This window comes from Balaenoptera physalus (genome assembly GCF_965194825.1).
Source record: "Balaenoptera physalus genome assembly, chromosome: 20".
NCBI classification, from domain to species: domain Eukaryota; kingdom Metazoa; phylum Chordata; class Mammalia; order Artiodactyla; family Balaenopteridae; genus Balaenoptera; species Balaenoptera physalus.
Window position 1 is genome coordinate 21,999,428 of NC_138901.1, and position 26,519 is coordinate 22,025,946.

At 51.9% G+C, this 26,519-nt stretch overlaps 2 protein-coding genes across 2 annotated transcripts; both read right to left on the reverse strand.

Annotated features, from left to right (window-relative positions):
- Positions 1-2,590: 2,590 nt before the first annotated feature.
- On the reverse strand, positions 2,591-12,296 carry SOST (sclerostin). The gene is made up of 2 exons (XM_082442739.1): positions 8,527-12,296; positions 2,591-5,815 (listed from the first exon to the last, which is right to left on the reverse strand). The coding sequence occupies exons 1-2, from the start codon at positions 8,741-8,743 to the stop codon at positions 5,394-5,396; spliced, it is 639 nt and encodes a 212-aa protein (XP_082298865.1). The 5' UTR covers positions 8,744-12,296; the 3' UTR covers positions 2,591-5,393.
- Positions 12,297-14,029: 1,733 nt separating this feature from the next.
- On the reverse strand, positions 14,030-26,469 carry DUSP3 (dual specificity phosphatase 3). Its single transcript, XM_082440266.1, has 3 exons — positions 26,271-26,469; positions 23,111-23,337; positions 14,030-17,763 (listed from the first exon to the last, which is right to left on the reverse strand). The coding sequence occupies exons 1-3, from the start codon at positions 26,393-26,395 to the stop codon at positions 17,558-17,560; spliced, it is 558 nt and encodes a 185-aa protein (XP_082296392.1). The 5' UTR covers positions 26,396-26,469; the 3' UTR covers positions 14,030-17,557.
- Between the last annotated feature and the right edge of the window lie 50 nt (positions 26,470-26,519).

Consider the following 26,519-nt stretch of genomic DNA (forward strand, 5'->3'; position numbering starts at 1 on the left):
TCCGTGATGGCGACCACGTGCCTGGAGCCTAGGGCGGTGCCTGGCATGCAGCCGGCTCTCGGTCAACTTCAGTGCAATGAAAGAATGATTATTCCTCTTCTCCTTTCCATGTCCGTCTTCTCCTTTCTCCTACTTCTTCTCCTGCCTCCGCCTTCAAACTGCTGGCAAGATCAGACCTCAGGAAGTTGTCAAGCAAGTGAGGTTTGTGGTCTGGGCTCCTCTTTGTCCATCTGCCTTTCCCACTCTCCTTCATGGGTACCCATCTCCTACCTGCAGCTGCCCACTGCCAGCTCTGGCCTTCTTGGTGGGCAGGACCCAAGCTCAGACAGCCCACGTGATTGGAGGGAAATTGGGAACTAGGGCCGAGGGAGGTCGTAAGAAAGACGGGACTTAGTCTCCAAAGCAGCCCTGCCAGGCTGGTGGAGAACGGAACATCGTTTGGGGCACCCTTTGGCACCTGCGACCCAGCCCCTTGTCTTCCTCACGGGAGTCAATGCCACCCTTACGGGGACTCAGCCCTTCCCTCCTTGCCAGTTGATGCCCCCTCTCTCCTGCCGTGATTGACAGTATCTACCCCCACCCTACCCTTCTCTCCTTCCTGGCTTCTGCTTCCTTCTGCAATAATCATAGAGAGAGCGAGCCTGCTGCATGCCAGGTCCCATGCTGGCATCACCCCACTCCACCCGATGTGGGCCCCCTTTGCTCCCTTTCTTTCTATTGCCTCTCCTCTCTGCCCCTCTGAATCCTGGCAGCCTTCAAAGCTCAGGTGGACCCCACTCCTGCCTTGTTTCCTCAAGCTCCCACCCTCCCCTGACTCTATCACTCTGGTGACAAATGGTCACATACTCCACAGTTGTACCTAGTGCCCTCATTTTCCACTTGACCCTCAGCAAGATTATAAACTGCTTGAGGGTAGAACCTGTGTCTTATCCTCAGAAACCTAACGTAAAACAATCCGGGCAAACAGCTTCTTTGCACAGAAGTCAGATCATCCCCTCCCCGCTCTCACCATCATCCATACATCCCAGTCTATTCCGTCCACCTGCTCTCACGAGGGAAGAACTCCTAAATAAACTGAACAACAACTATGCGACCACAATGCATATAAGTCGCCTCCTGCACGCTGGGTACTGGGGGTGCCCTGGGGAGCAGCACCAGACAAGAGTCCCTGCCCGCAAGGAGCATCCCAGGCAGAGGACCAGCATTTGCAAATGGGTAACTGGGCCCCAGCCAGTCCAAAGAAAGTTGCATCTTTTAACAGCAAGGGAACCATATAGTTTATTGCCCAAACCAGGACATTTTTGAGAGTAAAAGTGGGAGTTGTTAATAATTACGCTGCGCCAATAGGTGTCCTGGACAAACCAGGTGCATGATTGCATTAATTAAGAGCGACAGTCCCCCTGCCTCCTGCCCCTCTGGCCACAAAAGGAACTTCAGCTGTTGGTCAAAGCTGCCAGATCTGAGCCTCTGCCTGCCCTTGGACAAGGGAGAAGACAGAGGATGCACTCCAGGAACGGGCGGGGTAGGGGAGGGCAGGAATGACTGCAGGACCCAGAGTTAGAATCAATGATCAGGAATTAGGGCAGGCCTGCGTCTGGGATCAGGTACGAGGGGTGTGGGCTATGGCACCAGCCTCCAGCTGCTGTGTTTCTGAGCTCGGCTCACACGCAGGTAGCTTTTGCAGGCTTTCCACCCTCCCCAACTGCCCAAGTCCTGCCTGCTTCAAGGAAAATGGGGACGTTTGGTTGCCGTTTGGCTTCTTTGAGTTTCTTTCGCTCTACCTCCTTGGGCAAAGGTGGTCTGGTTTGTACTTGCAATCTAGGTGGAGCCCCTTGGAGTGTGTGTGTGTGTGTGTGTGTGTGAGAGAGAGAGACAGAGACAGAGAGACAGAGAGACCTATTTCCTTCTGTCCCTCTGTCTGTGTGACTCTCAGACTATTAATACAAGCCGCACGTCTGGCTGCACCCCCAGAACATATGCTCCTGCAGCAGAACGCTGCCCCTCCCAGCTGAGCCTGCTGTCTGTTCCGTTTCTGATCGGCGCCAGGCTCAGAGACCCCATGTAGGTAGAATATAACTTTCCATAAATAACTCCCAGCCCGACCTACAATTTAGATTTGGGTTTTTTTTCCCCTCGTGGTAATGGGAGTGTAGCCTGGGCTCATCCCTCCTGGATCTCCGGGTCCCAGAAGCAGAACCCTAGGTGTATCTCAGGGTTGGGGCATTGGTTTGAATCCCCAGTTCCCCCACGCTGCCTTACACCTGACGAGGACTCAGTACATGTTAAGGAATTGAGTCTCCTCTGCCCACGAACCTTCAGCCTCAGCGCCTTGGCTTGGGCCGTGCCCTCTACCTAGAATGTCCCTGCTCCCTTCTCCACCTGGCAAACTGCTAAGCAGCACCCACTTCCGTGAAACCCTCCCTAAGCTTTATCCCTCATCCCCACCCACCACAGAGTAAATTACTGCCGTCCCTGGTCCTCGTAACACTTTGTACAGAACAATGTGACCTGATTATTTGAGCACGTGCCCACCAACCAGGCTCTGAGCAGCTCGAGTGAGTGTCAGGGCGGGGAACTGAGCCCACGGCTCAGATTCAAACACAAACCAGGCTCCAGAGTCCGTGTCCCACCCACCTGTGCCACACTGCCTTTGGGGGCTGGACGATGTATCCATTTCCTACCTGCTCTCGTGTTCTGGGCCCTGGGACACTCCTGACGATGCGTGGATTCCCTGTAGGGTCTCACTGAGGTCTCCTTGGGGCCTGGAAGTGGCAACACCCACTGACACCTATCAAAGACTTGATGATGATAATGAATTTAGGAGGGCTCATTGGGAGTTAAAGGGAAAAGTTAGGGGGAGGACCTCAGCTTACTTTGAGGGTGGGGTTACCCCAAGATGGGCTGGACTTAATTCAAAGGTTTGCAATTGATCATCCCTCCTGATGGCAATGGAAGAATATTTCTTGATTCTCAGCTAGCGTCCAGAACTATTAGGTGAGGCAAGAGTTCTGAGAGAAGTACAAGACATTGTCCCTGCTTGTGAAGGGTTTACATGTTCATTGGGGAGGCATAAAATTCACATTTGGGAAAAAGCTTGACTGAGCTCCTGTGAGCTGGTCCTAACATGTACTTGGCTTTGTGTCTATCCCAGTACCAAGCACAGCTCGGCCAGGTGAAACAGGTGGCCCGTGAGTGAATGTCCAATGGAAGACACAGAATCAGAAACCAAAGGAGTGGCACGGACAAAGGGGCTGGACGTCTGAGGAGAGAGGGATCATCGGGGATTGGATTGTCTCTGGAAGGTTCACGGTAGAGGTGACAAAGAACATGCACCCCAGAGAAAGAGCAGGAGTTGTTGGGGGTGGTAAGCAAGGGCGGTAAGCCGGGCGGGCAAGGATCAGGACAGTCTGCGGCCACTTGGGAGTAATTAAGGGAGCTTGGGAGAATGGGGGATGGGAATCAAGCGGACTTCCATGGCAGAGTGAGAAGCCTGAACTTGATCCTGGACAAGGAGGAGCTCTTGAGGGATTTTTGAGCAGGGGTAGGACATGATGAGAACAGTGATTTGGGAAGCCAGTGTGAACGACAGGCTGCTAAAGAGACCAGGCTGAGGTTAATACAATGGCCGAGGTGAAGGGATGAGGTCTCGGTTTGGAAAGGAAGGGATGAACATGACCTTTCAAAGGAAGGACATAATTGCCACAAGGGCCACCATAACACAATCAAAGGTGCCTCCCAGGTTTAAGCTCTAGTGACCAAGAGAAGGATGTTAACGTTGACAGAAATGACCACGTGTGGTTGACAAAACAAGACCACATCCTTTCCTTAACAATTCATTGTCTTTATTAACAATGCTTCTGGACTCTGAAAGAACAGATTGATATTTCATAAAGCAATATTAACGTTGTCATTCTCTACAAGAAAAACTTTTGCATAAATAACTTAAGTGAGAAAATAAATATGTAACTTAACTTTTTTTTTAAACTGCTACTTTCATTCTGTGGACAAATTCCACATGAAAAGATTGCAGAAACGACCAGCTGGGCAGGCTTTCACATGGCATGTGCTTCTGTTTAAAAAAAAAATTTTTTTTTTTTAGCAATTAAAAACTGCACAGAAAGTAAGTGGTGTCTGGAAATGATTTTCCAAAAGATTTTTGGATGGCAGCATTAAGCTTTGCAGCTTCTCAGCATATATACAGCACTTGTAATTTTTTCCCCAATAATATTATTTTAATGTAAGCTATGCCATCACACATAACAACAGTAAGAAGCTCTTTTCCAGACAGAAATGTGTCCGTGAATGGTAGGCAGGAGGAAGTGCCTTGGAAGGGACCCGTTGGCCTTTGAATGGGTGGTGCCTGCTCTCTTGGGCCCGGAAGCCCAGGGTGCTGGGACCTTGAGCTTCTCTGCAGAGGGTGATGTTAAAATGTGGCCATGGTGGCGGGGGGTTGTTGCTCTTTGGGAATAGGGGGTGATTTCTGTGCCTCCCACCACCCTTGGGACCTTCTCCTCTACCCCAGTTGATGGTGTTGTTTCTGCGTCCTTTGAGATGGAGGGGTGGAGGTAGCCAATCATCTGGGAGGCCAGGCTGGGACACACCACAGCTTCTTCCACGAGTTTGTCAGCCATAAATAGACTCTTTTCTTTTTTCCTGCTTGTTTCTCATCTTTGGCTGTCAGATCAGAGGATTACAACTCCGAATTCTGGAAGCGACCACGTCAGTGATTCAATCCAAACGCTCTCTCCTCTGTCCATTCAAAGGGCACCCGAGTCCTTGGAATCATATGACAGTAGATTCCTCCAGATGTTAATTCCTCCAGATGTTAATCCCACCCCCACTTCCATTTTACAAAGAGGAAATCGAGGTCCAGAAAGAGAAGAGTGTAATAATCCGAAGTCACCCGGCACGTTAGTGGCAGAGCCAGGACTAGACACCCTGTCTACGGACCCCAGGCATGTGTTCTGGGCACAACTTGCCAGGCAGAGAGGTGGGGGGAAGGGGAATCTTATCGAACTTTCTTAACCAGTCCCTGGATTTTTCTCCACTGCTCCCTTAAAACTCCAGGGCAGTGAAATGCTTCCTTTTCTGCCTCCTCTGAAGTGGGACCAGCAAAGGTAGGCGGCCCCGGAGGGCGGGGTTGCGTGGCTCAGTGTCTGTGACTCTCAGCTCCCTCCCCTGCCCCTGGGGACCCCCTCGGCAGGCGGGGGGTTGGGGGGCTTTGCTGACACCCGGATCCCCAGGGCCTGCAGCCGGGAAGGTTTCAGCCCCCGGCCCTGGGTTGCAGGTATTTAAAGTGAAACACAAACGATCAAACCGCGCGCGCAAGGGGCGGAAACCTGGGGCGCCTGGGTCGGGGGCGCCCGCTGGGGGCGCGGCGCGGCGGGCGGGCTCTAATAGGCGTTCTCCAGCTCGGCCCGGTTGGCTTTGGCGCCCCCGGCGCGGGGCCGCGGCTTCCGGCCCTTCTGTGGCCGGGCGGCCTCCGGCCCGAAGTCCTTGAGCTCGGACTGGTTGTGGAAGCGGGTGAGGCGCTTGCATTTGCACGAGGCCACCAGGCGCACCTTGCGCGCGCGCGGTGCCGCGCCGCCCGGACACAGCAGCTGCACCCGCTGCGCGCGGTAGCGGTCGGGGATGCAGCGGAAGTCGGGCCCGCTCGGGCGCCACCACTTGCCGCGGCCGATGGCGTTGGGCAGCAGGCGCGCCGGGCCGCACTGGCCCGAGCACACCAGCTCGGTGACCGGCTTGGCGCTGCGGCACGGCCCGTCCGTCACGTAGCGGGTGAAGTGCAGCTCGCGGCAGCTGTACTCGGAGGCGTCTGCGGAGAGAAGCGCGCGTGAGGGCGACCATCCGTCCCGCCTCCCTCCAAACCACTCCGCCTCTTCCAAACCTGCCTCTCCCCAGACGCTTTTGCCTCTGGGGATCTGTTATGGGAAGGGCCCAGGTACTCTGGAATTGGGGGGAAAGATCTCCGATCCACCCTCTCCCCCTAAAACTTTGGAGCCAAGTGATTGCTTCAGTTCAAATATCAGCTCCATGACTGTGTGACCTTGGACTAGTTACTTAACCTCTCTGTGCTTCCTATCTGTAAAATGGGTTGTCTTGAAGATTCAGTGAGCTAATCCATTACATCTGTAATGCAGGGGACACTGCCTGGAACATACTAAGAGCTGGAAGTGTTGACTGTTATTATGTTATTATTATTCCTCTCCAAGGGGGCCCTCTTTGCCAGACTTAAGTCACATCTGTGCCACAGGGCCCCTGGCCTCAGTAGGGTAGGTATTAGCCACATTCTCTGAATGGCTCTGGCTTCTCCCAAATTCCTTTTCCAGCCGGTTGGGAGGGGAGACTGGGGGTCGGGGGATGGAAAAAGTTGTAGGGGTTAATTGAAGATAATAAATCAGGGCAGCTACTGAGAAGAAGGATGGAAGGGGAGGTGGAGAGGAGACTGAAGTCATTAGACTTGAAAGGAGCCAATGGCAGCATGTCCAACCCCCTCATTATCACTGTGGACACTGAGGTCCAGAGAGGGAAAAGCTCTTTCCGGATAGGCAGAGCCGGTCTCCTGACTCTGCTCCTCTGGGGTCCCAGAGCTTCTCAGCTCCCACAGGGGTGGAAGCAGTGTGCCCGAGCACCGAGGGATGCTGGGTGGGGGGAAAAGGGCTGCTTTTTACTAATTTTACTATGGTTACTTCCCTACCAGAGGGAGACCAAGCTCTGACTGAAAACCTACAGCTTTGGCCGCCACAAACATTTATTAAGCACGTGCTGTATACCAGGCACCGTGCTGGGTGAATCTCTTCTGTGACATTTGATTGACACCCAGTGGTGGCACAGGCTTGCTCCCTGGGCAGAGAAAGTTTGAGCTCTAAGGCCTGGCTTTGTCCCCGAAGACACCTTGGTCATGTCTCCTAGTGTGGGCTTAGATGGGTGGGAGCTTTTTTAAACAGCTTGTCCTCATGTGAGCACTTGTCCGTCCCCAAGGGTCTCATAGGGACAGTTCCAATGTGACACAAAGGGATGAAAAATAGTCCTAAGTCCAAAACCAGAGAGGAGGCAAAGAAGGCCAACCCCCCCGCCACAGCCACCCCCGTGAGAACAAGCACAGCAGGGGAGATGTCGGGGTTCCCTCTCTCCCACGGCTGGCCTCCTGGTTTCTGGGTTGGTTTGGCATCCTCACCTCTGCTCCCAAGCCCCAAGGGTGGTGTGTGGGCATGGCCTGTTTGCCCAGGGAAGGAGGCTTTGGGGCTTTCCAAGAATAGTACCCCTAGGTTAGGCACTTCCTCTGCAAAGGGCGACTTTGTTTTGAGCACATGCCTTCCTCCGGGCCTGTAGCTCTCATGGGAGCCCAGGGAGGACGTCTTGTGCTTGGGTCCCCTATAGTCCATTGCTTGAGCTTAGTTGACCTTCCCTGGGCAGGAGCAGGGGAGAGGCCTCCTTGGGGGGTGCCCTTTGCAGACCCCCATTCCCAGCTGGTTGTGAGGCAGGGCAGGATGGGATGCAGGGGCCTGGGCAGTGGACTCCTCTCCCACCTGGACCATAGCCAGAGGGCCTCACTCTGAAGCGTCATTCCAGCCCCCGCCCCCAGCCATTCCTGCCAGCTGCAGAGCCAGCTGTGCACACTGCCCCCTAGGCTTCTATGTGCAGACCTGACCAGGAACCCAGGTGTGCCCTCCACTGGGGCCACTGCCTTTCCGCTAGGGTCAGGGTCCCTCCCAGGAAGGAGGCAAGTCAGGGTCTGGGGTGGGGATTCAGGACAGATGGTGCCACCTGTGTCCACGCCCTGCACAGAGGATGCTGCCTTCCCTCCAGGGCCTGGACCCAGTTACCACCCAGGTCAGAAGCTAAAACTGTGCCTGCAGCTCCCATTCCCTCAAGTGCCAGCTCACTGAGTAGACCATGGGTGGTGGGAGCTGAAGGGGTGCCTCTTTGGTGTCCTTTCCCACTGCTTTGCAGGGATTTGCTCTGGCTTTTGGCCTCCGATGCCCCCCACACAGTCCCCCACCAGGGCTGTCTTGTAATTGGATCAAACTGGCTTCAAATCTCAGCTCTCTACTCACTAACAAGCTACTAGTTCGCTGAAGCCTCCGTTTCTTCACCTTCAACTTGGGAGCTCCCCAGGGTATGGTTCAGGCACAGCCCATGTAGTATCTGCATCCAGCAGGTGCTCATAGATGATGTGAGGCCCCCTTGCCTTATTTCCTCCCCAGTGGTGTCAGCAGCTGGACCCTGCTCCTCTCTTCTCAGGAGGGGATTCTTTGAAATCTCCTTTCCGAGCCCCTGAGGCTGTCCCTCACCACCTCAGCCTCCTTCCTGCTCTGGTCTCTCACTGCCAGCCCCCTACCAGCCCCACGCCCTTGCACTTGAATTCCAGGGCTACGCTGGCATGCCATCCTTACCCTGCCTACAGGCAAGATGGTCCCTCCATTGGTGCTGGCAGCGACTGACAGTCTACCCCAGTCTTCAAAACCTCCCAAAGAGAACCCTCCCAGGACCCTTAGGCTGAAAAGGCTCTCCTCCATCCCATACCTTTGGTCTCAAAGGGGTGGTGGGGAGGCCGCCCTCCGTTTTCTGCCCGGTTCATGGTCTTGTTGTTCAGCTCTGGTGGAGGCTCGGGGTACTCGCCCAGCTCGGGGATGATTTCCGTGGCATCATTCTTGAAGGCCTGCCACCCCTGGCCCTCCACCACGCGGAAGGCTGCGTGTACCAGCAGGCAGACGAGACACAGGGCAAGAGAGAGCTGCATGGTGCCAGCTGGAGGGGGGCACCCGGCCTTCCAGTAGCACAGGCTCTGGTCCCCAGCCCAGACTCGTTTGCCTTTTTAAAGCCCCCTCTGCCTCATGCCAGCCAATGAGGACAGGCTGGGGCAGGGCTGGTCCCATGCTTCCCTCAGCCCAGGGGGAGGGAACGGGGTGTGCTCCGAGCAAGCCCTCCCCAAAGACTCCTCCTTGAGCTCAGAAATCTCCCAAATTGCTGCTGGTTCTCCCAGGTGACCCACAGTGAGGGGGCGTGTGAGGCAAGCCTGCTCTCAGAGCCTCCCGCGTGCAGGCGGCTGCGGTTTTCAGATATCAAAATGAGCTCCAGCTCCTAATCTCTACCTCCCTGGGCCCCTCGGGCTTCCTCGAAACAAACTTTGGACCAACTTAACATAGAAAACAGCAGCTCTGAGTTCTCCACAGGTCTTAGCCCAGCCAATCCCATTTCTCAGGTCAAGTTCATTTGTCACCCCACCAAAATAAAACAGCCCTAGGGGTGTCTATTTGGCCCTCACGGACCCAGGCAGAGGCAGAAGGCTACTTTTTAAGAAATCTCATTGGTCCCAACCCCATGCAGCGCAGCATTAATTATCCTGACCAGGAAAGCCCCTCTTGTCATCCCTCTGGAAGGCAAGAGGGAAAACTGGAGGATCACAGCTAGGGCTTCCACTTGGCTGAGGGGGCAGGGATTCTGGCTTCAAGGCCAGGATGAGAAGTCAACAGGCTCTGGTGATGGAGTCAAGGAGGAAAACTCAGCTCATGCTCCTCGGGGATCCTGTGCTTGGTGACAGGCACTTCTTGGCAGGCTGATGGGCCAAAGGCAGTTATTTCCTGGGCCAGGCTGTGGGTAGGAGTAGAGAGCACAAAACCCCTTTTCTTAGCAAAAGTGAAAGCCAGCATTTTTAGTGCTGATATATTTTTTTTCTTGTCTCCCAGCCCATTACATTTTTCAAAACCAGCTTTGAGTCCTATATGGAAAACCTTATTGGTGCATAGCGCGGGTGCATTCTGTGAAGCCATCCCAGGTCCAGCTAGCCACAGAGAACCCAAAAGGAATTGCTACCTTGGCCCCAGAGAAGAAAGAGGGGCCCGGGGGAGGAATGTTCACACCTGAGATGCAGGACAAGGAAAGAGGGCCAGCGGAAGCTTTCACTGCAGACAGATTGTTTGAGGAGGCGCACCCACTCCTGGCCCTGAAGGAGGCTGGGAAGCGGGCTGTGGCCCAGGTCCCTTGGTATTTTCAGTGGGCAATGAATCAGTGCACCCCACCTGCAGAGCCTCTGCAAAGCCTCTGCCACCTGCCTCGACTTGTAAGTCGCCGTGTCCATCTGAGGCCTTCTGTCCCTCCTTTCCATCATCCATCACTCGACACATGAATGCAGCTGCTCTGACAGTTTTACAAGCCAGACAGAAGCCCCTGCAGGAAGGGCCCTCTCTGATACCTGCTTCCTAAGTCAGTTTCCTTCAGGGCAGACGAAAACAGCTGTGGCCATTGTTGCGGGTGATCTATCTCTCCCAACAGAGCTGGTGATGTTGTGAGAAGGGGGCCCTCAGAACCCTCTCCCTTTGTCTGTGACCCTCCAGCCTCCTATTCCCTTCCTCTGGAATGTGGACCGTTAACCCCATTGTGGCCGGACAACTGCCTTCTTGCCCTGGATTTCGGAGAGGGCAGTTCTGATGTCTGGATTCCTTGAGCTGGCGGGACTGATGCTGGAGCCCCACCTGCTGTTGGGATCTGCAGCTCATCCACAGGAAGCGGAGACCGTGGGGACCATCCTTGGAATACTTCTGCCACCTGCTGGAGACGGAAGGAGGAGCCAACGATCAGAGGATGGCAAAGCTCAGGATTTCATTTCATTTTATTGTTATCATTTTATTTGAAACTGAAGTAATGTTTAAAGAGAGAGCGAGAGGTAAAGAGAAGAAGAAGGAGAAGGAGGAGGAGAAGGAAAAGAAGGATCCAGTGGACTTGAACTTCTAAATTATCTCCATCCTTTTGAATTAACTCTCTGCCAAGGTATAGCCATGCTTTTCACAAAATGGCTCAGAGAGAACCTGCTGTGATGCCATCTGCTTTTTCACGTAACACTAATTCAGTTTTATATTTATTCAGTCCACAAACTTGTCATTGTTCAGAGCTAGACAACACTCCCCAGGGTTAAACCCTCAGGGCTTTAGCTGACTTCTGTTGTGGGTAGTTTAGGTTATTTCCGATGCTCCTCTATCCTCAGTAGGGATGCTATGAACATCCTTGGACAAAGTCATTTTTTTGAATTAAACTTTTTATTTTGGGGTCATTGTAAATTCACATGCACTTGTAAGGATTAATACAGAGAAAATTCCCTGTTCCCTTTGCCCAGTTTCTCTCAATGCTAACATCTTGCAAAAACCAGGATACTAACATTGATACAATCCACCAGTCTTATTCAGATTTCCCCAGTGTTATTTGTACGTGTGTGTGTGTGTGTGTGTGTGTGTTTCTATGCAACTTTATCACGTGTTGGTTCAAGTAACCACCATCACAGTCAAGACAAAGAACAACTCTGATCTCATTGCCCTTTTATAAGCATACCCTTCCCCTTCACTCCTAACCTATGGTACCACTAATCTGTTCTCTATTTCTACAGTTCTGTCACTTCAGATAAATATGTTATATAAATGGAATCAGTCATGATGTAACCTTTTAGGACTGGCTTTTTTCACTCAGCATCATTCCCTGGAGATTCATTTGAGTTGTTGCATGTATCAGCAATTTTTTCCTTTTTATTGCTGAGTAGTATTCCACAAAGTATGTTATTTTAACTGTAGGGTTATTTCAGAAGTGAATTCTGGGTCTGAGAAAATAAACAGTCCCCAGGCCCATGAGCAACATACAAGTGGGCATGTGCCTTAGTTTGCTAGGGCTGCTGAAACAAAGTACCACAGATTGGGTAGCTTAAACAACAGAAATTTATTGTCTCATAGTTTCTGGAGGCTGAAGTCTGAGATCAAAGTGTTGGCAGGGTTGGTTCCTTCTGAGGGCTGTGAGGAAGAGTGTTCCGTGCCGCTCCCCTAGCTTCTGGGGGCTTGCTGGCAATCTTCGGCATTCCTTGGTTTGCAGAAGCTTCCCCCCCGCCCCGATCTCTACCTTCATCTTCACATGGTGTCCTCCCTGTGTGCACGTCTGTGTCCTAATTCCGCCTTCTTATGAGGACATCAGTCATATTGGATTAGCACCCACACTCATGACCTCATCTCAACTAATTACATCTGCAACGACCCTACTTCCAAATAAGGTCACGTTCTGAAGTCCTTGGATTCAACATATGAATTTTGGAGGAACACAGTTCAATCCATAACAGCATGTTTCTCCACAAGGCTGCCAACCCTCGGTTTGGGCTGTTAAATTTTTTTAATTGAACTTATTTATATATTTGGCCATACCACGTGGCATGAAGGATCTTAGTTCCCCGACCAGGGATCAAATCCAGGCCCTCTGCAGTGGAAGTGTGAAGTCTTAACTACTGGACCGCCAGGGAAGTCCCTTAAACTGAATTTATTTATTTATTTTAAAAAAATTTTTATTTATTTGGTTGCACCGGGTCTTAGTTGCGGCAGGCAGGCTCCTTAGTTGTGGCTCCAGGGCTCCTTACTTGCAACTCGCCAGCTCCTTAGTTATGGCATGCGAACTCTTAGTTGCAGCCTGCATGTGGGATCCAGTTCCCCGACCAGGGATCGAACCCGGGCCCCCTGCACTGGGAGCGTGGAGTCCTATCCACTGTGGCACCAGGGAAGTCCCCCTATTGAATTTTTTTTTTAAATAAATTTATTTATTTATTTACTTATGGCTGCGTTGGGTGTTCATTGCTGCGCGCGGGCTTCCTCTAGTTGCAGTGAGCAGGGGCTACACTTCCTTGTGGTGTGCGGGCTTCTCATTGTGGTGGCTTCTCTTATTGCGGAGCACGGGCTCTAGGCACGTGGGCTTCAGTAGTTGTGGCAGGTGGGCTCAGTAGTTGTGGCTCACGGGCTCTAGAGAGCAGGCTCAGTAGTTGTGGCGCACGGGCTTATACTAAGGGACATACTTAGTAGTGGCTTCCTCTGGGGTAGAGGCATTGAAGGTTTGGGGTAAGAGACTCACTTCTTGTTCTAAGCCTTTTGTATTGTTTGAATTTATTACTGTGTATATATACAGTATTGCCTTTTTAATTAAAATGTTTTTTAAGTGTAACTTACACTTAAAAAAACATGTTACCAGTTTTATATATCAGTGCCCTGCCTTAAGATTTTGTGTGAAAATATAAAGATTATGTTGCCAAAGAAGCTTGACAAATGCTGAGCTAGTCTAATTGCCTCCTGCTGCAGATGGGGAGCTGGAGAGCAGAGAGGCTCTTTTTCTGCCCAGGCTCTTTCTGTCTGGAGAAAAGGCACCCAATTTTCTCTAAGATTTTATTCAGAGGGAAAAAAGGCAATGCTTATCATAAAGGAGCTTACTGCTAAGGGAGGAATTTATAAGACATCTGGAGGGAGGGGATGTTGGGGACTGCCTGCTTGCAGGATGACTCAGATCCTAAAATGCCACCCAGTCATCTTCACGTGAGGCCACCTTGAGACTGTCACCCCTGTCCCCTGCTTTCTTAGGAACATAAATCTTACCTACCTCATTTGCAGTGGACCACTCTAATCAAGAATATTCCAGTCAGGACTTCCTTGGTAGCACAGTGGTTAAGAATCTGCCTGCCAATGCAGGGGACATGGGTTCGAGCCCTGGTCCGGGAAGATCCCACATGCCGTGGTGCAACTAAGCCCGTGCGCCACAACTACTGAGCCTGCGCTCTAGAGCCCGTGAGCCACAACTACTGAGTCCATGTGCCACAACTACTGAAGCCCGCTTGCCTAGAGCTCATGCCCCACAACAAGAGAAGCCACTGCAGTGAGAAGCCCGCTCACCGCAACTAGAGAAAGCCAGCGCGCAGCAACGAAGACCCAACGCAGCCAAAAATAAATAAATAAATTAATTAATTAAAAAAAAGAATATTCCAGTCAATTACACCACAATAAAGCTGAATTTTTTTTAAATTAAATTATTTTTAAAGATTATTCCTAACACAGGAAATTTCTGGTACTGGAGAGATGTTCAATAAATATTTACTGAATGAATGTAATCATCATGGAACCTGTAACTTATCAGGAGGGCTAATTTTTAGATGATTACTTTAAAACGTTAGAAAAAGCAAACAAAAGCTAAGCATAAAAGTATAAAAGAAAATCAACTATGATAAGAAGGACAAAAAAGACCATTTCTTTGTAATGTAAGACATTTATTTTGGTTACAGTTTTAGTGTTTTAACACTGATTTGTGAAAGACATTAAACTTACTTTTTTTTAAACCAATTTAATATCTTCCCCTTTTCTGTCCAGAAAATTCACACTTTCACAATCAAATTACCCTAAAAGCTGACAGGAGGTAAGTAAAGCTTCCAAACAATCTGCTCTCCCAACAGGAGATGGCCTCTCTTTCCAATCAGGATAAAATCTTGACTTGGAAGGACCATCATTGTTGGCTCTTCAGTGATTTTTGTGAAGGTTTTATGACAGAAAATTTCCTGCGAGAAAAGCTAATATCTTCACATTTTAAGATCAGTGCTTATTTCGATTAAAACATTAGCATCTTATCATTAACTTATGACACAAAAGGCACCAACATTCCTCTTCCAAGCATCCATCACCACGGGTGGAACACAGCGCCACCTGCTGGTCATCATCTTGTTACACACCCTATAATTTCCAGATGGCGGTCAATATCAATGTGGATTCTTAAAGAACCCTACGGTGTCAGAGCCAAAACGGACCTTAGAGGTCTTCAAGTTGAGTCCCCTTGCTTGACAGATGGTGATTTCTGCTCTCCAGCTCACTCAGAGTGGCAGGGAAACAGACCAGCCGGCGGAAGGTGTACTGCTTTAGAATTTAGAAGAAAACTGTTTGGTGCTCTCATCTGGTCTAGATAGGGGTTTGCTAGTCAAAGAAAGAGATCAGGTCAGAGGAGGGGGTAGAGGCACCCTGAGTTCCTATTCCATCACTTCCCAGGGGTAGAAAGCTATCCAGAAACAGCTTTCCACTCACAGCTGGGCATGTGTTGGCTCAAACAATAGAATTTGACTTTGAGGAGCTACATCTCGTGAAGTAAATATGGCGTTTCTGGGACTAAAGACTATCAAGAAAACCCAAGTTATCAGCAAAAAAAGTAGCCCCAAAGTGAAGGCAGTAATTCTCCCCATGGCCTCTTCTCCGACATACCCCTAACAAAGAGCCCTTCACGAGATCCTGGTCAGCCGGCCTAAGTAGCTGTGGCTGTCCTGTGCAGGGACCACTGCCTGGGCGTGGGAGGGGGAGCCAGCCCCAGCTCCTGGGCCTCTTCCGGAAGTGGAGCAGAAAGCTCTGACTTAGGGATGCTACATGTTTCCTAGAAGAAGAGCCACACATTCTGACCCGGTTGGGGACCCACGCTTTTTACTTCCTTGTCCTGGAGCAGAGCCCCGCCGCCCCCGACACCACAGCTTGAACAGCTGTCCTCTGGCCACAAAACTAACTGGCTCTTGTGAACAAGAGCTGGGTCACGGACATGCTCAGGGGCTCATTTCTTGAGGAGGAGTGTAGTATGAGAGAAAGAATTCAGCTTCAGAGAGCAGCCAACCTGAAATCTCGCCTCAGCTCTGCCTTCGAGCTGGGCAGCCCTGAGCGCTACACCCCTACTCACTCTGAACCCCAGTTCCTTTTCTGAAAGGTAACAATACATGAATAAGCCCTACCAAGTTAATAGGTTATTGTGAGGATCAAGATAGATTAAGCGCGAGAGTTATCTGAGCACTGTGAGGGACATAGTGGAGAGAGGATGGCCGTTTCACTTAGGTGGGTCTATTGGGGCAGCCTCGTAGCTGAAAAAGAAGACAGATTCTAGTTTGTTCGGGGCTGCTGAGGTCACAAAGCAAAGGGGACATCCAGGCTGCGGAGGTGCTGCTTCTGCCACGACAGAGACAATTACACCTGGGTGTGAAGCCCGAGGCACACCTGCTTCTCCTCAACCTAGCTGGAAGCTTGTGGTCAACTCTGGAAAAGGCACATTCCCCACCTCCATACAGTAATAACGCTGCCTGAATTAAAACTTAAAACTGAATTTTAAATATTCAACAAAAGTCCCTGATATTTCCTTTCAGGTAAGACTCCTTTGCAGATCCTTGCAAGTGATCCTACCACCAAGTCAGGCTTCTGGGAGCTTGATACATCCACCAGAACAACACCCTGCATATATTTGGTGCTCAAAAAAAAAAAAAAGTTTAATTCCACAAACTTTTATCAGACATCTATGTGCTAAGTGCTGGGGGCAGAGCTGAGGACCACCTCTCTGCCATTAGGGAACCTGAAGATGACAGCCCTGCATCGCCTGCCCTGATGACAATCATGTCAAGTGCTAACAAGACTGTGTTCAAAACAAAACTCCTATATTCTGACAAATGTGCGCACACGCACACGTGTGAGTGTGAGTGCTTGTGCGTTCCAACATCATCCTTAAAAAGTCCTTACAAAGGCTGTTTCTTCTTGTTTGCTCTACCACCAGTAAAGGCTCCATTTGGCCGTTCCGCCATGTTTCCTTTCTGCCTGGCTGAGTCATTTTTGCTGCCAAGGCTCCTGGACCTTTTCTGGCAGCAGAGAGCTGTAAGAACTACCTGGGAGTGCGCAGGATGTGAGCCTGGGCCCGTTCATCCCCTTGCTTGTCCAGCCACTGGCTGTGTTGCTCTCTCTCTCTATCACACACACACACACACAGATACGCACACGCGCGCACGTGCACACACGTGCTATAATTGGCCAACTTCCTCCTCCTGTTCTTGGAATAGTAACCGAGACAAAAAGCAGTGAGCACGAGTGGCTTGGGCTCGCCAACACTATAATTCAGGACAAAACCCTTGTAATTCTCCAAATGGTGGGGTTTTTAAATAGGCTGGACTTCAACACCCTGTTTTCTAAAAAAGAAAAATAAAACCCTGCCCAAGGCATCGCTCTTCTAACCGACCAAGTGACCTCTGAGAGCCGGCTACCCCAAAGAGGTGGATTCTGAACTCAAGTCTTCCAAGGAGTCACATTTTTTAAACAATTAATTTAGGAGAGTCCTCCAGGGGCATGTATTTGCCCACTCAAAGGCCTCTTTGTTTCGGTATCTTTAATCCTAAGATTAAATCATTAAAATGCAGTCTCTTCATGGGAATTTCCACCCACGGACAATTGACCCTGAGCCAACTTCAGACCTCACGACGTGCCTCTGCCTACGAGCAGGGTGTGGACAGCTGTGAGGGGACAGGGGAGACAGACACGGTGGGGGGAGAGGGGCCCGCGTTTGCATAGTTCCTTTACAGGGCGGGGGTCCCCACTCAGGAGAGGGCCCAGGGGCGGGAGGCGGGGAGGCGGGGAGGGGCCCCTGTGAGCGTCTCAGGCCTTACACTTCCACACACCTCTTGCCCTGGGTCATCCAGGAGAAGCACGCCCGTCACAGGCCTGCCCCCCCTCTGCGCCCCCTCCTCAGGGTGAGGACATCATAAACGGCAGGCACAGGACACACCAGGGAGCAGGAATGCCCTCCTCAGCAAGCTTCTTTATATGCTCCCCAGGGGGAAAGTGGCCCAGGGCTGTGTTGGGACAGACTTGTGGGCAAGTGCCTGGTGATGCTGGGAGCAGGGTACAGTGTGTTTCCTAAACATGGCAGCTTGGGACACCACCACCAGGGCGCCCCCCCCCCTCCATCCGACCTCTAGAGAAGAGGCAGTGAGGGCGCCCTAGAGTTTCAATTTCCCCTCCTTGACGAGTCTATCATTGAGCTGGCAGAGCTGGGCCAGGAAACCATCGTTGGGGCCGATCTCACGGTTCTGCCTGACGATGCTCAGGGCAGACTTGACATCCATCTTCTGACGCATCATGAGATACGCGATGACGAGAGTCGGGGAGCGGCTGTAGCCCTCACGGCAGTGGACGAGCACTCGGCCTGTGAAAGATGGGGACACAGTGAGCTGGGGCCGTCCCGTCACACCTCGAGTCCAGTCAAAACCCTTCCAGGAAATGCAAATGAAAATTATAATGCAAGGCCATTGTGTGCCCACCAGAATGGCTAAGATGAAAAAGATAAATACAAAACACACAGCATTGGTGAGGATGTGGAGAAGCTAGGACTTTGATCTGTGGCTGGGGGACGGGGTGTAAACTGGCGCACAGCTTCGGGAAGCCGTGTGGGCAGGATCTACTCAAGCTGAACACATGCGTTCCCCAAGGCCTGGCAGTTCCATCCCAGACCCATGGCCGGCAGGAATGCACGCACACGTCTGCTAAAAGACTGCAGGCAGCACTGTTCACGATAGCCGCAAGATGGAAACTCCCAAAGGCCCGTCAACAGCAGAGTAGATAAATACTAAGTATGAGCAATCTCCAACTTCTCAGAAACAACATGGAGGAAACACACAAACAGGATGTGTATGATCCCACAGGGTAGAAGGGCCAGGGGACTCCCCTGGTGGTCCAGTGGTTAGGACTCCGTGCTGCCACTGCAGGGGAACTAAGATCCCGCGTGCCGCAAAGTGTGGTCAAGAACAAAAACAAAACTTTTAACAACAACAAAAAAGAGACAGCAAAACTGAACTATGCTGTTAGAAGTCTGGATACTGGTATGCGAGGCGGGGGATGTGACACTGGGAGGGAATACGTAGGGGGGTTTCTGGGGTGCTGGTCATGCTTTGTTTCTTGATCTGGGGGCTGGTACATGGGTGTGTGCAGTGCACTGATACACTGTGATATGGGTACTTCTCTATGTGAATCTTCTATTACAAGCAAAAGCAAAATATGACAACCACCCAAATGTCCACCAACAGGTAAATGGATAAACAAACTGTGGTATGTCCATCCAACAGAAGACTACTCAGCGTTAAAAGGGCATTCCTGATACGCGCAACAGCGCGGAAGAAACTCACAATAATTATGCTGAGTGAAAGAGGCCAGACCAAAAATGCGGACATACCGTGCAACTTCATTTATATGAAAGTCTACAAAATGTACACTAATGTCTAGTGATAGAACGCAGATCAGTGGTTGCTTAGGAACAAAGGAAAGAGAGGGGCGGAAGGGAGAGGTCACAAAGGGACATGAGGGAAATCTGCGGGGTGATGGATAAGCTCATGATCTTGGTTGTGGTCATGGCTTCACAGATGTATACATATGTCAAAACTTACCAAACTCAACTATGTGTAGTTTACTGAATGTCAATTATGCTGCAACAAAGCCATTTAAAAAATAAAAGGTACATGCATGTCAAATAAAAACACAAGCAATCAAAACAAACACACAAACAAAAACACCCTCTCGTGGTCCCCCAAATGTCCCACGAGGCTCAACTAAATCTGCCCCGCCCCCCGCCACTGACGTAATCCCCTCCTGCCTCTCCTCCCTCCCTCCAGCCGGCTGGCAACACCAGCCCACTCCCCATACTCCTTCATCCCCTTCTCCCTGCTTTGGTCCCCCCACCCCCTGACGGGCCACATATCTTTTTCACTTGTTTGCTGTCATCTTCCCCCAAAACATAAGCTCCACGAGGGCAGAGATGTCCATCTGTTTTGCTCCCTGCTGTATCCCCAGCATTGGGTGAAGGAAGGAAGGGATGGTCAGGAGAGGTCAGAGGCATTGTCAACAAGGTTCTTGTAGCCTGAGCTACAAGCCTCGGCTTCTCTTATCCCCACCCCCTCCTCACACAGAGTGCTCAGTTCAGGTCCTTGTCACCTCCCAACTGAGCTCTCGCTCTATCTTCACCACCACCAACCCACACTCCAGCTGGAGGGAGCTTTCTAAAATATAAACGTGACCTGCCACCATTAGCCGGGTAGTCTAGTCCCCAAGGTGTGACTTACCAGGCCAACTGCCCACGGCCCCGACACCTTTCCAGGCTTTTTCTCACCTCTGTGCCTTTGCACATGTTGTTCCGTCTACCTGGAACATCCTCTCCTTCTTGGCTACTTGGCAAACTCCTGCTCATATCTTAAGACCCCAGCTCAAGTATTTCCTTTGTCAGCATCAGGACTTAGAACCCAAATCTTTGAAGTCATGTGAATCTGGGTTTAAATTTTAACTTGCTGGTTGTGATGGTTAAACTTGTCAACTTGGCTTGTCTATGATGCCCAGTTGCTTGGTGAAACACTAGTCTCGAAGAGATTTTGTAGATGTAATGAATACCTCCCATCAGTTGACTTTAAATAAAGGAGGTCACCCTTGATAAGGTGGGTGGGCCTCATCCAATCAGTTAAAGATCTTAAGAGCAAAAAACTGAGGCTTCCTGGAGAAGGAATTCTACCTCCAGAAGTCCTGCCCGAGTTTCCAGCTGCCGGTCTGCCCGACAGATTTCAGATTTGCCAGCCCCTATGATTACGTGAGCCAATTCTCTGAAATAAATAATAGCTATATTCTATTGGTTCTGTTTTTCTGGAGAACCCTGGCCAATACACTGGTTATTACTCTATGACCCACCTAAGCCCACTGTGCCTCAGTTTCCTTGTCTGTGCTAATAGTACTCATGGCACAAGGTGGTTGGAAGATTAAAGGAAGCGACACATAAAACCCTTAGGCTAGGGACTTACCTGGGGGCGCAGTGGTTAAGAATCTGCCTGCCAATGCAGGGGACACGGGTTCGATCCCTGGTCCGGGAAGATCCCACATGCCGCGGAGCAACTAAGCCCGAGTGCCACAACTACTGAAGCCTGCGCTCTAGAGCCCATGAGCCACAACTACTGAGCCCGCGTGCCACAGCTACTGAAGCTTGCGCACCTACAGCCCATGCTCCACAACGAGAAGCCACTGCAATGAGAAGCCCGCGCACCGCAACGAAGAGTAGCCCCCGCTCGCCACAACTAGAGAAAGCCCGTGCGCAGCAATGAAGACCCAACGCAGCCAAATAAATTAATTTAAAAAAAAAAAGACTTAGGCTAGTGCCTGGCAGATGGGAACATTCAATAAATAAATATTAGCCAACACTACGAGTCCTCTGCTGGCACCTGGTACCTCCTCTTCTACAGCAGCCTGGTTCTGTGTTAGTGTCGGCCACACAAAGACCGACCTTCCTCTGCCAGAGTGTGAGTTCCTTAAGAGTAAGGACTGTGGGGTACTGAGTTTAGATGCCCTACAATCTCCAGCATACACTAGGTGCTCAATAAATATTTGCTGACCAGTTGAGTGAATGAATACCCACCAACACCTCTACAAGGGCATTATCCTGAAGGAAATCTGCTGGCCCAGAAACAAACAGAGTGTCTTCCGTTCCCATTACCCTATCCCCAAAACATAACCCTATTTTCCCAATGCTGCTGAGCAGGAACGGGGAGTCCTCCACTTTCCTGCCCATTCACTCTCTGGCCAGTGGACCCAAAGTATTCAGAGTGGGGCTTTCCCTGCCCCCGCCCTGGCAACAGGACCCTCTGCAGAGCAGCTGCCTCACCACCTGGAACCAGGAACGGACTCAGCATGCCCAGGGCTCATAGAGCCAGTGCGGAAGGGGAGGGTTCAAAGCCCATCCTTCCAGGCCCTGCCCAGATGCCACCTCCTCCACGAAGCCTCCCTTGATCTTCCCAGATGGAAGTGACTGCTTCCTTCTCTGAGCGCCCCTGGCCACTCCCCTACTCTCCCCTCCCCAAAGTGATGGGCCCCCAGCTCCCCCGAGCCTGGCACAGTGTTGGAGGCCAGCGCGTTTCTGTTGACTCACTTGGCCAGTCAATCCTGGAAGCATTTACACTGGGCATTAGAACCCTTGGAATTCCTTTTTGTCACTGGTGCAGTAATCCAGTGTACCTGCTATGGGCCTGATCTACGTCAGGTGCTAGGGAGACCAGACAAGGGACACTGCAGACCCAGCCTGAGGGCAGGCTTCATGGAAGAGAGGACACTATGCCCAGTACTCAAGCATGAGGTGGAGTCTGCCAGAGGACAGGGCAGGGAGAGGCAGAGAGAGCCTTCCAGACTAATGACCCAACCCACGCGGGCTAAGGCAGGAGGTCACACAAAGTCAGGGTATGTTCCTAGTTGTACGGAAAGAGGAAACCATCCATTCCCTGAATGGATGACCAGTCAATACACAGGAAGAGTGAAATCCATCCCCTTAACTGGGCCCCTTGTTCTCGTCTATACAGGAGCTCAGAACAGCCGCAGAAGAGGTGGGTGAGGTGTACAAGGCAGTGGAGGACCACGAAGGGCCTGATGATAAAGTCTGCAGGTTCCCGAAGCAATAAAACTTCCCTCCTGGGCCCCAAATGTGTGCTAACCAGCGGCTAGTAAACTCTGTTCCCTGGAAATCATTCCAGTGGGGAGGCTGCTGGGACAAGAAGCATCAGGGTAGCAGAGACAGGCTAGAATCAGGCGAACAGGGCTGATGACGCCTCAGTGGGGGTCACTCCCCCTGGGAAGGTTTGGGGTGGGGAGAAAGGAAGAGGCTGGAGGAAGCGGCAGGAAGGTAAAGGCAGTTGCTGAGAGAAACAAGCTAAAAGCAGAAAGGGCAAGCGGCCCAGCCTGCTCAGCTGCTGTCTACCCTCTGGCCTTCTAGGATTTCTCTCTGGCACACCTCGCCCAACTGCCAGCACCTCAGCAGTTCTGCTTCAGTCTTACCTTATATTTGGGAGTTGCAGCAAGCATTTAAAAACTGGGCCAAAGTTTGCTGACTTTGGGCCTAAGCCAATCATGACTGCACCCCCTCCCCTTGCCAGGTATTCACGTGACCCATCTCTAGCCAGTGAGATGTGAGGGGGACTCCACTGGGGGGTTTCTAGGGAATGTTTCACTCGCTCTTAAGAAAAGAGAGAAACATGAGGAAAAGATGGCTGCCTCATCTTTTGCTGCACTTTGTCCTGTTGGGAGGTGGTAACCAGATCTGCCGCAGCCATCTTGGGACCATCACGGGAGTCTCCAACACTAAGGGTGGCAGAAGAGTCCTGAAGCCACCACAGAGCTGCTGAATCGACAAGCCCTGGAGCCCCTTCACCTCAGGATTTCTTATCACGGAAAATAATAGATCTTCATTATTGCAGCTATCTGAATGGGGGGAGGGGCTGGCAACTGATTCTCAGCCAAAGTCAGATCAAACACAAGGACCCCGGGGCTGCCACTGTGTGATGGGTTTGTACATCTTGTGTAATGTGAAGCCACTTGATGGGCAGCCAGGTGAGCAGAGAGAGACCTGAAGCTCTCAGTCATTCAACACAAGAGACAGGAAACAACAGGTTTTCCAAGAAGAGGCCTGTCGTGGGCCTGTTTTCTAGAGAAAGTCCAGTCAAAGGTGCCTCCCATAGTTTCCTGGGTGGCAGGTCCCTTACCGTTCTTCTGAGCCAGGGCCTGGTCGATGAAGTCCGCCGCCTTTTCAAAGTAGGCGCTGAGGTTGAACTCCTGTGTGTCGTTGGCCTTGATGCCCAGGTAGGTGATGCCAGAGTCCTTGTAGAAGTTGGCACTGGTATTGACGTGCATGAAGGACTTGCCCTCAGCCGCATTCAGGACATGGGTGATGCCCAGTTTCTGCAGCTTGGGGATGTCTTGAGCCACAGACCTGGACAGGAGACAGCAGCGGGGGGATGATCAACTGACCACCTGGCAGCCCTCGGGGGAGAAAGATGGAGAAGATCCTAAGCCTCTTGGCCCAGCAAGGACCCTCCATGCTCTGGCCCCTGACTACTTCTCCAGCCCCAGCTTATGACCCTCTGCCCTCACTCCAGCCAGATCTAATTACCTGCCCCAAATAGCCTGGGCACTTTCATGCCCATGCTGTTCCCTCTGCCTGGAATGCCCTTCTCCACCATCTTCATGGAAATGTACCCTCTCATTTGTCACCACCCTTGGCAGTATTTCCTGATCTCCCCTCCCTTCAGCATTGTGCTCCCTATACTGTGGTGGCGGTATCACCACGGGGCTAAAAATGGGCTCTGGAGCCAGACTGCCCGGGTCTGATTCCAGCCCTGCCACTTACCAGCCAGACAACCTTGAACAAGCCACTAAACCTTTCTGTGCCTCAGTTTCCCTATCTGCAAAATGGGGGTGATAACAGTACCTACCCCTGGGGTTGTTTTGAGTGTCAAATGAGCTGTTCTATAGACAGAACCTGACACCGTGATCACTGCCACTATCCTAATGCTTGATTGTGCTTATTTGTTTAGATGTCCAGGCTGTGAACTCCTTGAGGGAGGAACCATGCCTACTTCATGTCTGTATGCCCAGCACGTGCTATGGAACCTGGCACACAGTAGGTGCTGAATATGTGGTGAATCAGTGAAGAATGAAATCAGCACATCCCAGGCAGCCTTCTTCCTTGGATTCTAAAGTGCAGCAGCCCCCTCCCATCCCCCAGAGGGATCCTTTCTGCCACAGTCCACTAGCCACGTCTCTGAAGCTCTCTTGGGTGAGTAAGCACTTGGGGAGCAAGTGGCCTCAACAGAACTCTGGGGGTTACAAAACATTCGATCTGAATAGTCAAAGGGCTCCTTTATTTCATCTCACAACAACGTCCCAATTCAAACAGCAGTTTATACTTTACAAAACGCCTTCTCCTGCATGCTCTTGTTTGCCTGTCACAGCAGCCCAGGGAGGAAGGACAGAGCTTAAGCTCTGGCCCGACATGACAGCGGAAGGATGTGCATATGCTCACATGGGCTGCTGCGCAGCAGGGCTGGGAGGAGGCCTCCTTTCTCCTGACGCCAGCCCTGCTGTCTTCCTCCTCAGCCTGCCTCTCATGCCCATATCAGTTGCAAATCTCAAGAGGCAGAAAATGTGGCTCATCCAGGCTCCTCTCTGCCCTGTGAGCCCTGAGCAGGAGGCCTGATTTTCTTAAGGCGCTCCCAACTGCAGGGGGGGGCGGGGTGGAATTGGTACTCAGTCCATCCTCCCTGCTGAGCGCCCCCCACACCCCTCGCTATGTCAAGGGCAGATTTACTTGAGGGCAGATTTACTTGTTCACAACCGTAGTTTCCACTCGGGAAGTGGTGACAGCCCAATGTGCCAAGCCGCCCAAGAGAGCAGGTTTCCGAGAAGGCCAAGGCCACTTGTTGCTTGGGTGGCTGGAGAGGGGCTTATCCTCAGAACTTGGCAATTACCGAGGCCTTTGGCTGAGATTCTGGGACCCTGTTTTAGCTATCTCGACACTGCACACAATTGTAAAGCAGTGGCTCATTAAAAAGGCACTAAAATAACTAACTTTGAAGAGTCACTATCATTCATCTTCTTTCTCTAAGTCAACATTCAACAACTTTACCATTATCATTGTCATCAATACTGTGAATACTTGTTCAACGTCTGTCACGTAGCGATGCTCCAAGTGGTGAATGAGGGATGGATGGATGAGACCAGCCCCCATGAGGCCCAGCCTGCCTTCCAGACCCCCTAGCTCCGTGATGACCCCATTTCTGTGGCAGTCCTTGGCAGACTAAGCATCAGGTCCTAGTCCAGGACCTGGGATACAGACATGAACAAGACATTGACCCTATCCTCACAATCCCTAAAGTGCTCTGGGCCATCATTTCTTCCTGTGTAAAAGGAGAGAACCGGATTAGACATGCAGTCCCTGGGCCCATGGAGCTTAGGGCCTTGGTAACTGGGTCTCAAAAAATCCAACCTGCACCCTCCCAAGGCTGTACAGGCATGGGAATCTATTTTTTTGCATTTGGCTGGTATTTCAGCACCTCTCTGAATGGTTAACACTGGTTTTCTCCTGCTGCTGAGAAATTCTTACTGGTAGTTTGACTATGAGAAAATGAGAAAATCAATTTGGTAAGAACTCCTCAGTGATAAATAATAAATGCATTTCCTGGTGGTGAGAAGGTCGGTAGCCTTTTCTAAGTGATGGCTCAGGTCATTAGGGGGGGGTTATCATTGGATCGTTCTAGAATTCTAGATAAATCAAACCCTAACTGGAAGGCAGGGAGAGGAGCGAGGAAGCCCGGGCCCAGGTCTCCGGACCCCTAGTTTGCGATATTTCAATTCCCACATCTGGGCCTGCCCGGCCGGGAAAGTTCCACGCCCGAATTGTGACGTCAGCCCGTTGCCATGGCAGCGAAGGCAGACATTCCGCGGTGACCTCACTGCAGAACCAGGCAGCTGTCACATGACGAGCGGGCCGGAGACCGGCCGGGGGACAGAGGGCCACCTGTTAAGTGAACCTGGTAGCCCCGACACCGCCCAAGGCCGAGCCCCTAGAGGGTTGTGGCTTCGGGCCTGATGCCGGGCTGCCCGAGCTGCGCCCGGGTCTCCGCCACCCTGCGAAGGGAAGGAGAGAGCTGGGCCGGGGCGGGGTCCAGCCCCTCCGCCCTAAGCGCGAGGGTGGGCGGTGACTCCAGCCCCCGCCCAGCCCCCGCCTTGGCTTCCGGAGGAGCGACCCCGCCCCGACTCCCCCCACCCGCGCCCGCCGACGCCCCCACCCCCAGCCCTCGGGTGGGCGGGGCACCCCGGGGAGGGGCTGTTGGGGTGTCTCGGGGCCCGGGAGCGGCGACTCACGCGTTGCCCACGTAGATCCTGGGGGTGACCTCGTTGCAGGGCTGGCTCGGGAGGCTGTAGCAGCCGCTGCCGTCCGACAGCAGGTCGTTGAGATCCTGCACCGAGAGCTCGAACGGGCCCGACATGGCGGCGGCCGGGCCCTGCACGCCGGGGCAGCAGCAAGCTAAGGGAGAGCGGCCGGGTCAGCTGGGCGGGGGCTCCGGAGCCGGGACCCGCCCCGTCCCGCCCCGGAGGCGGGCCCGCCGGGCG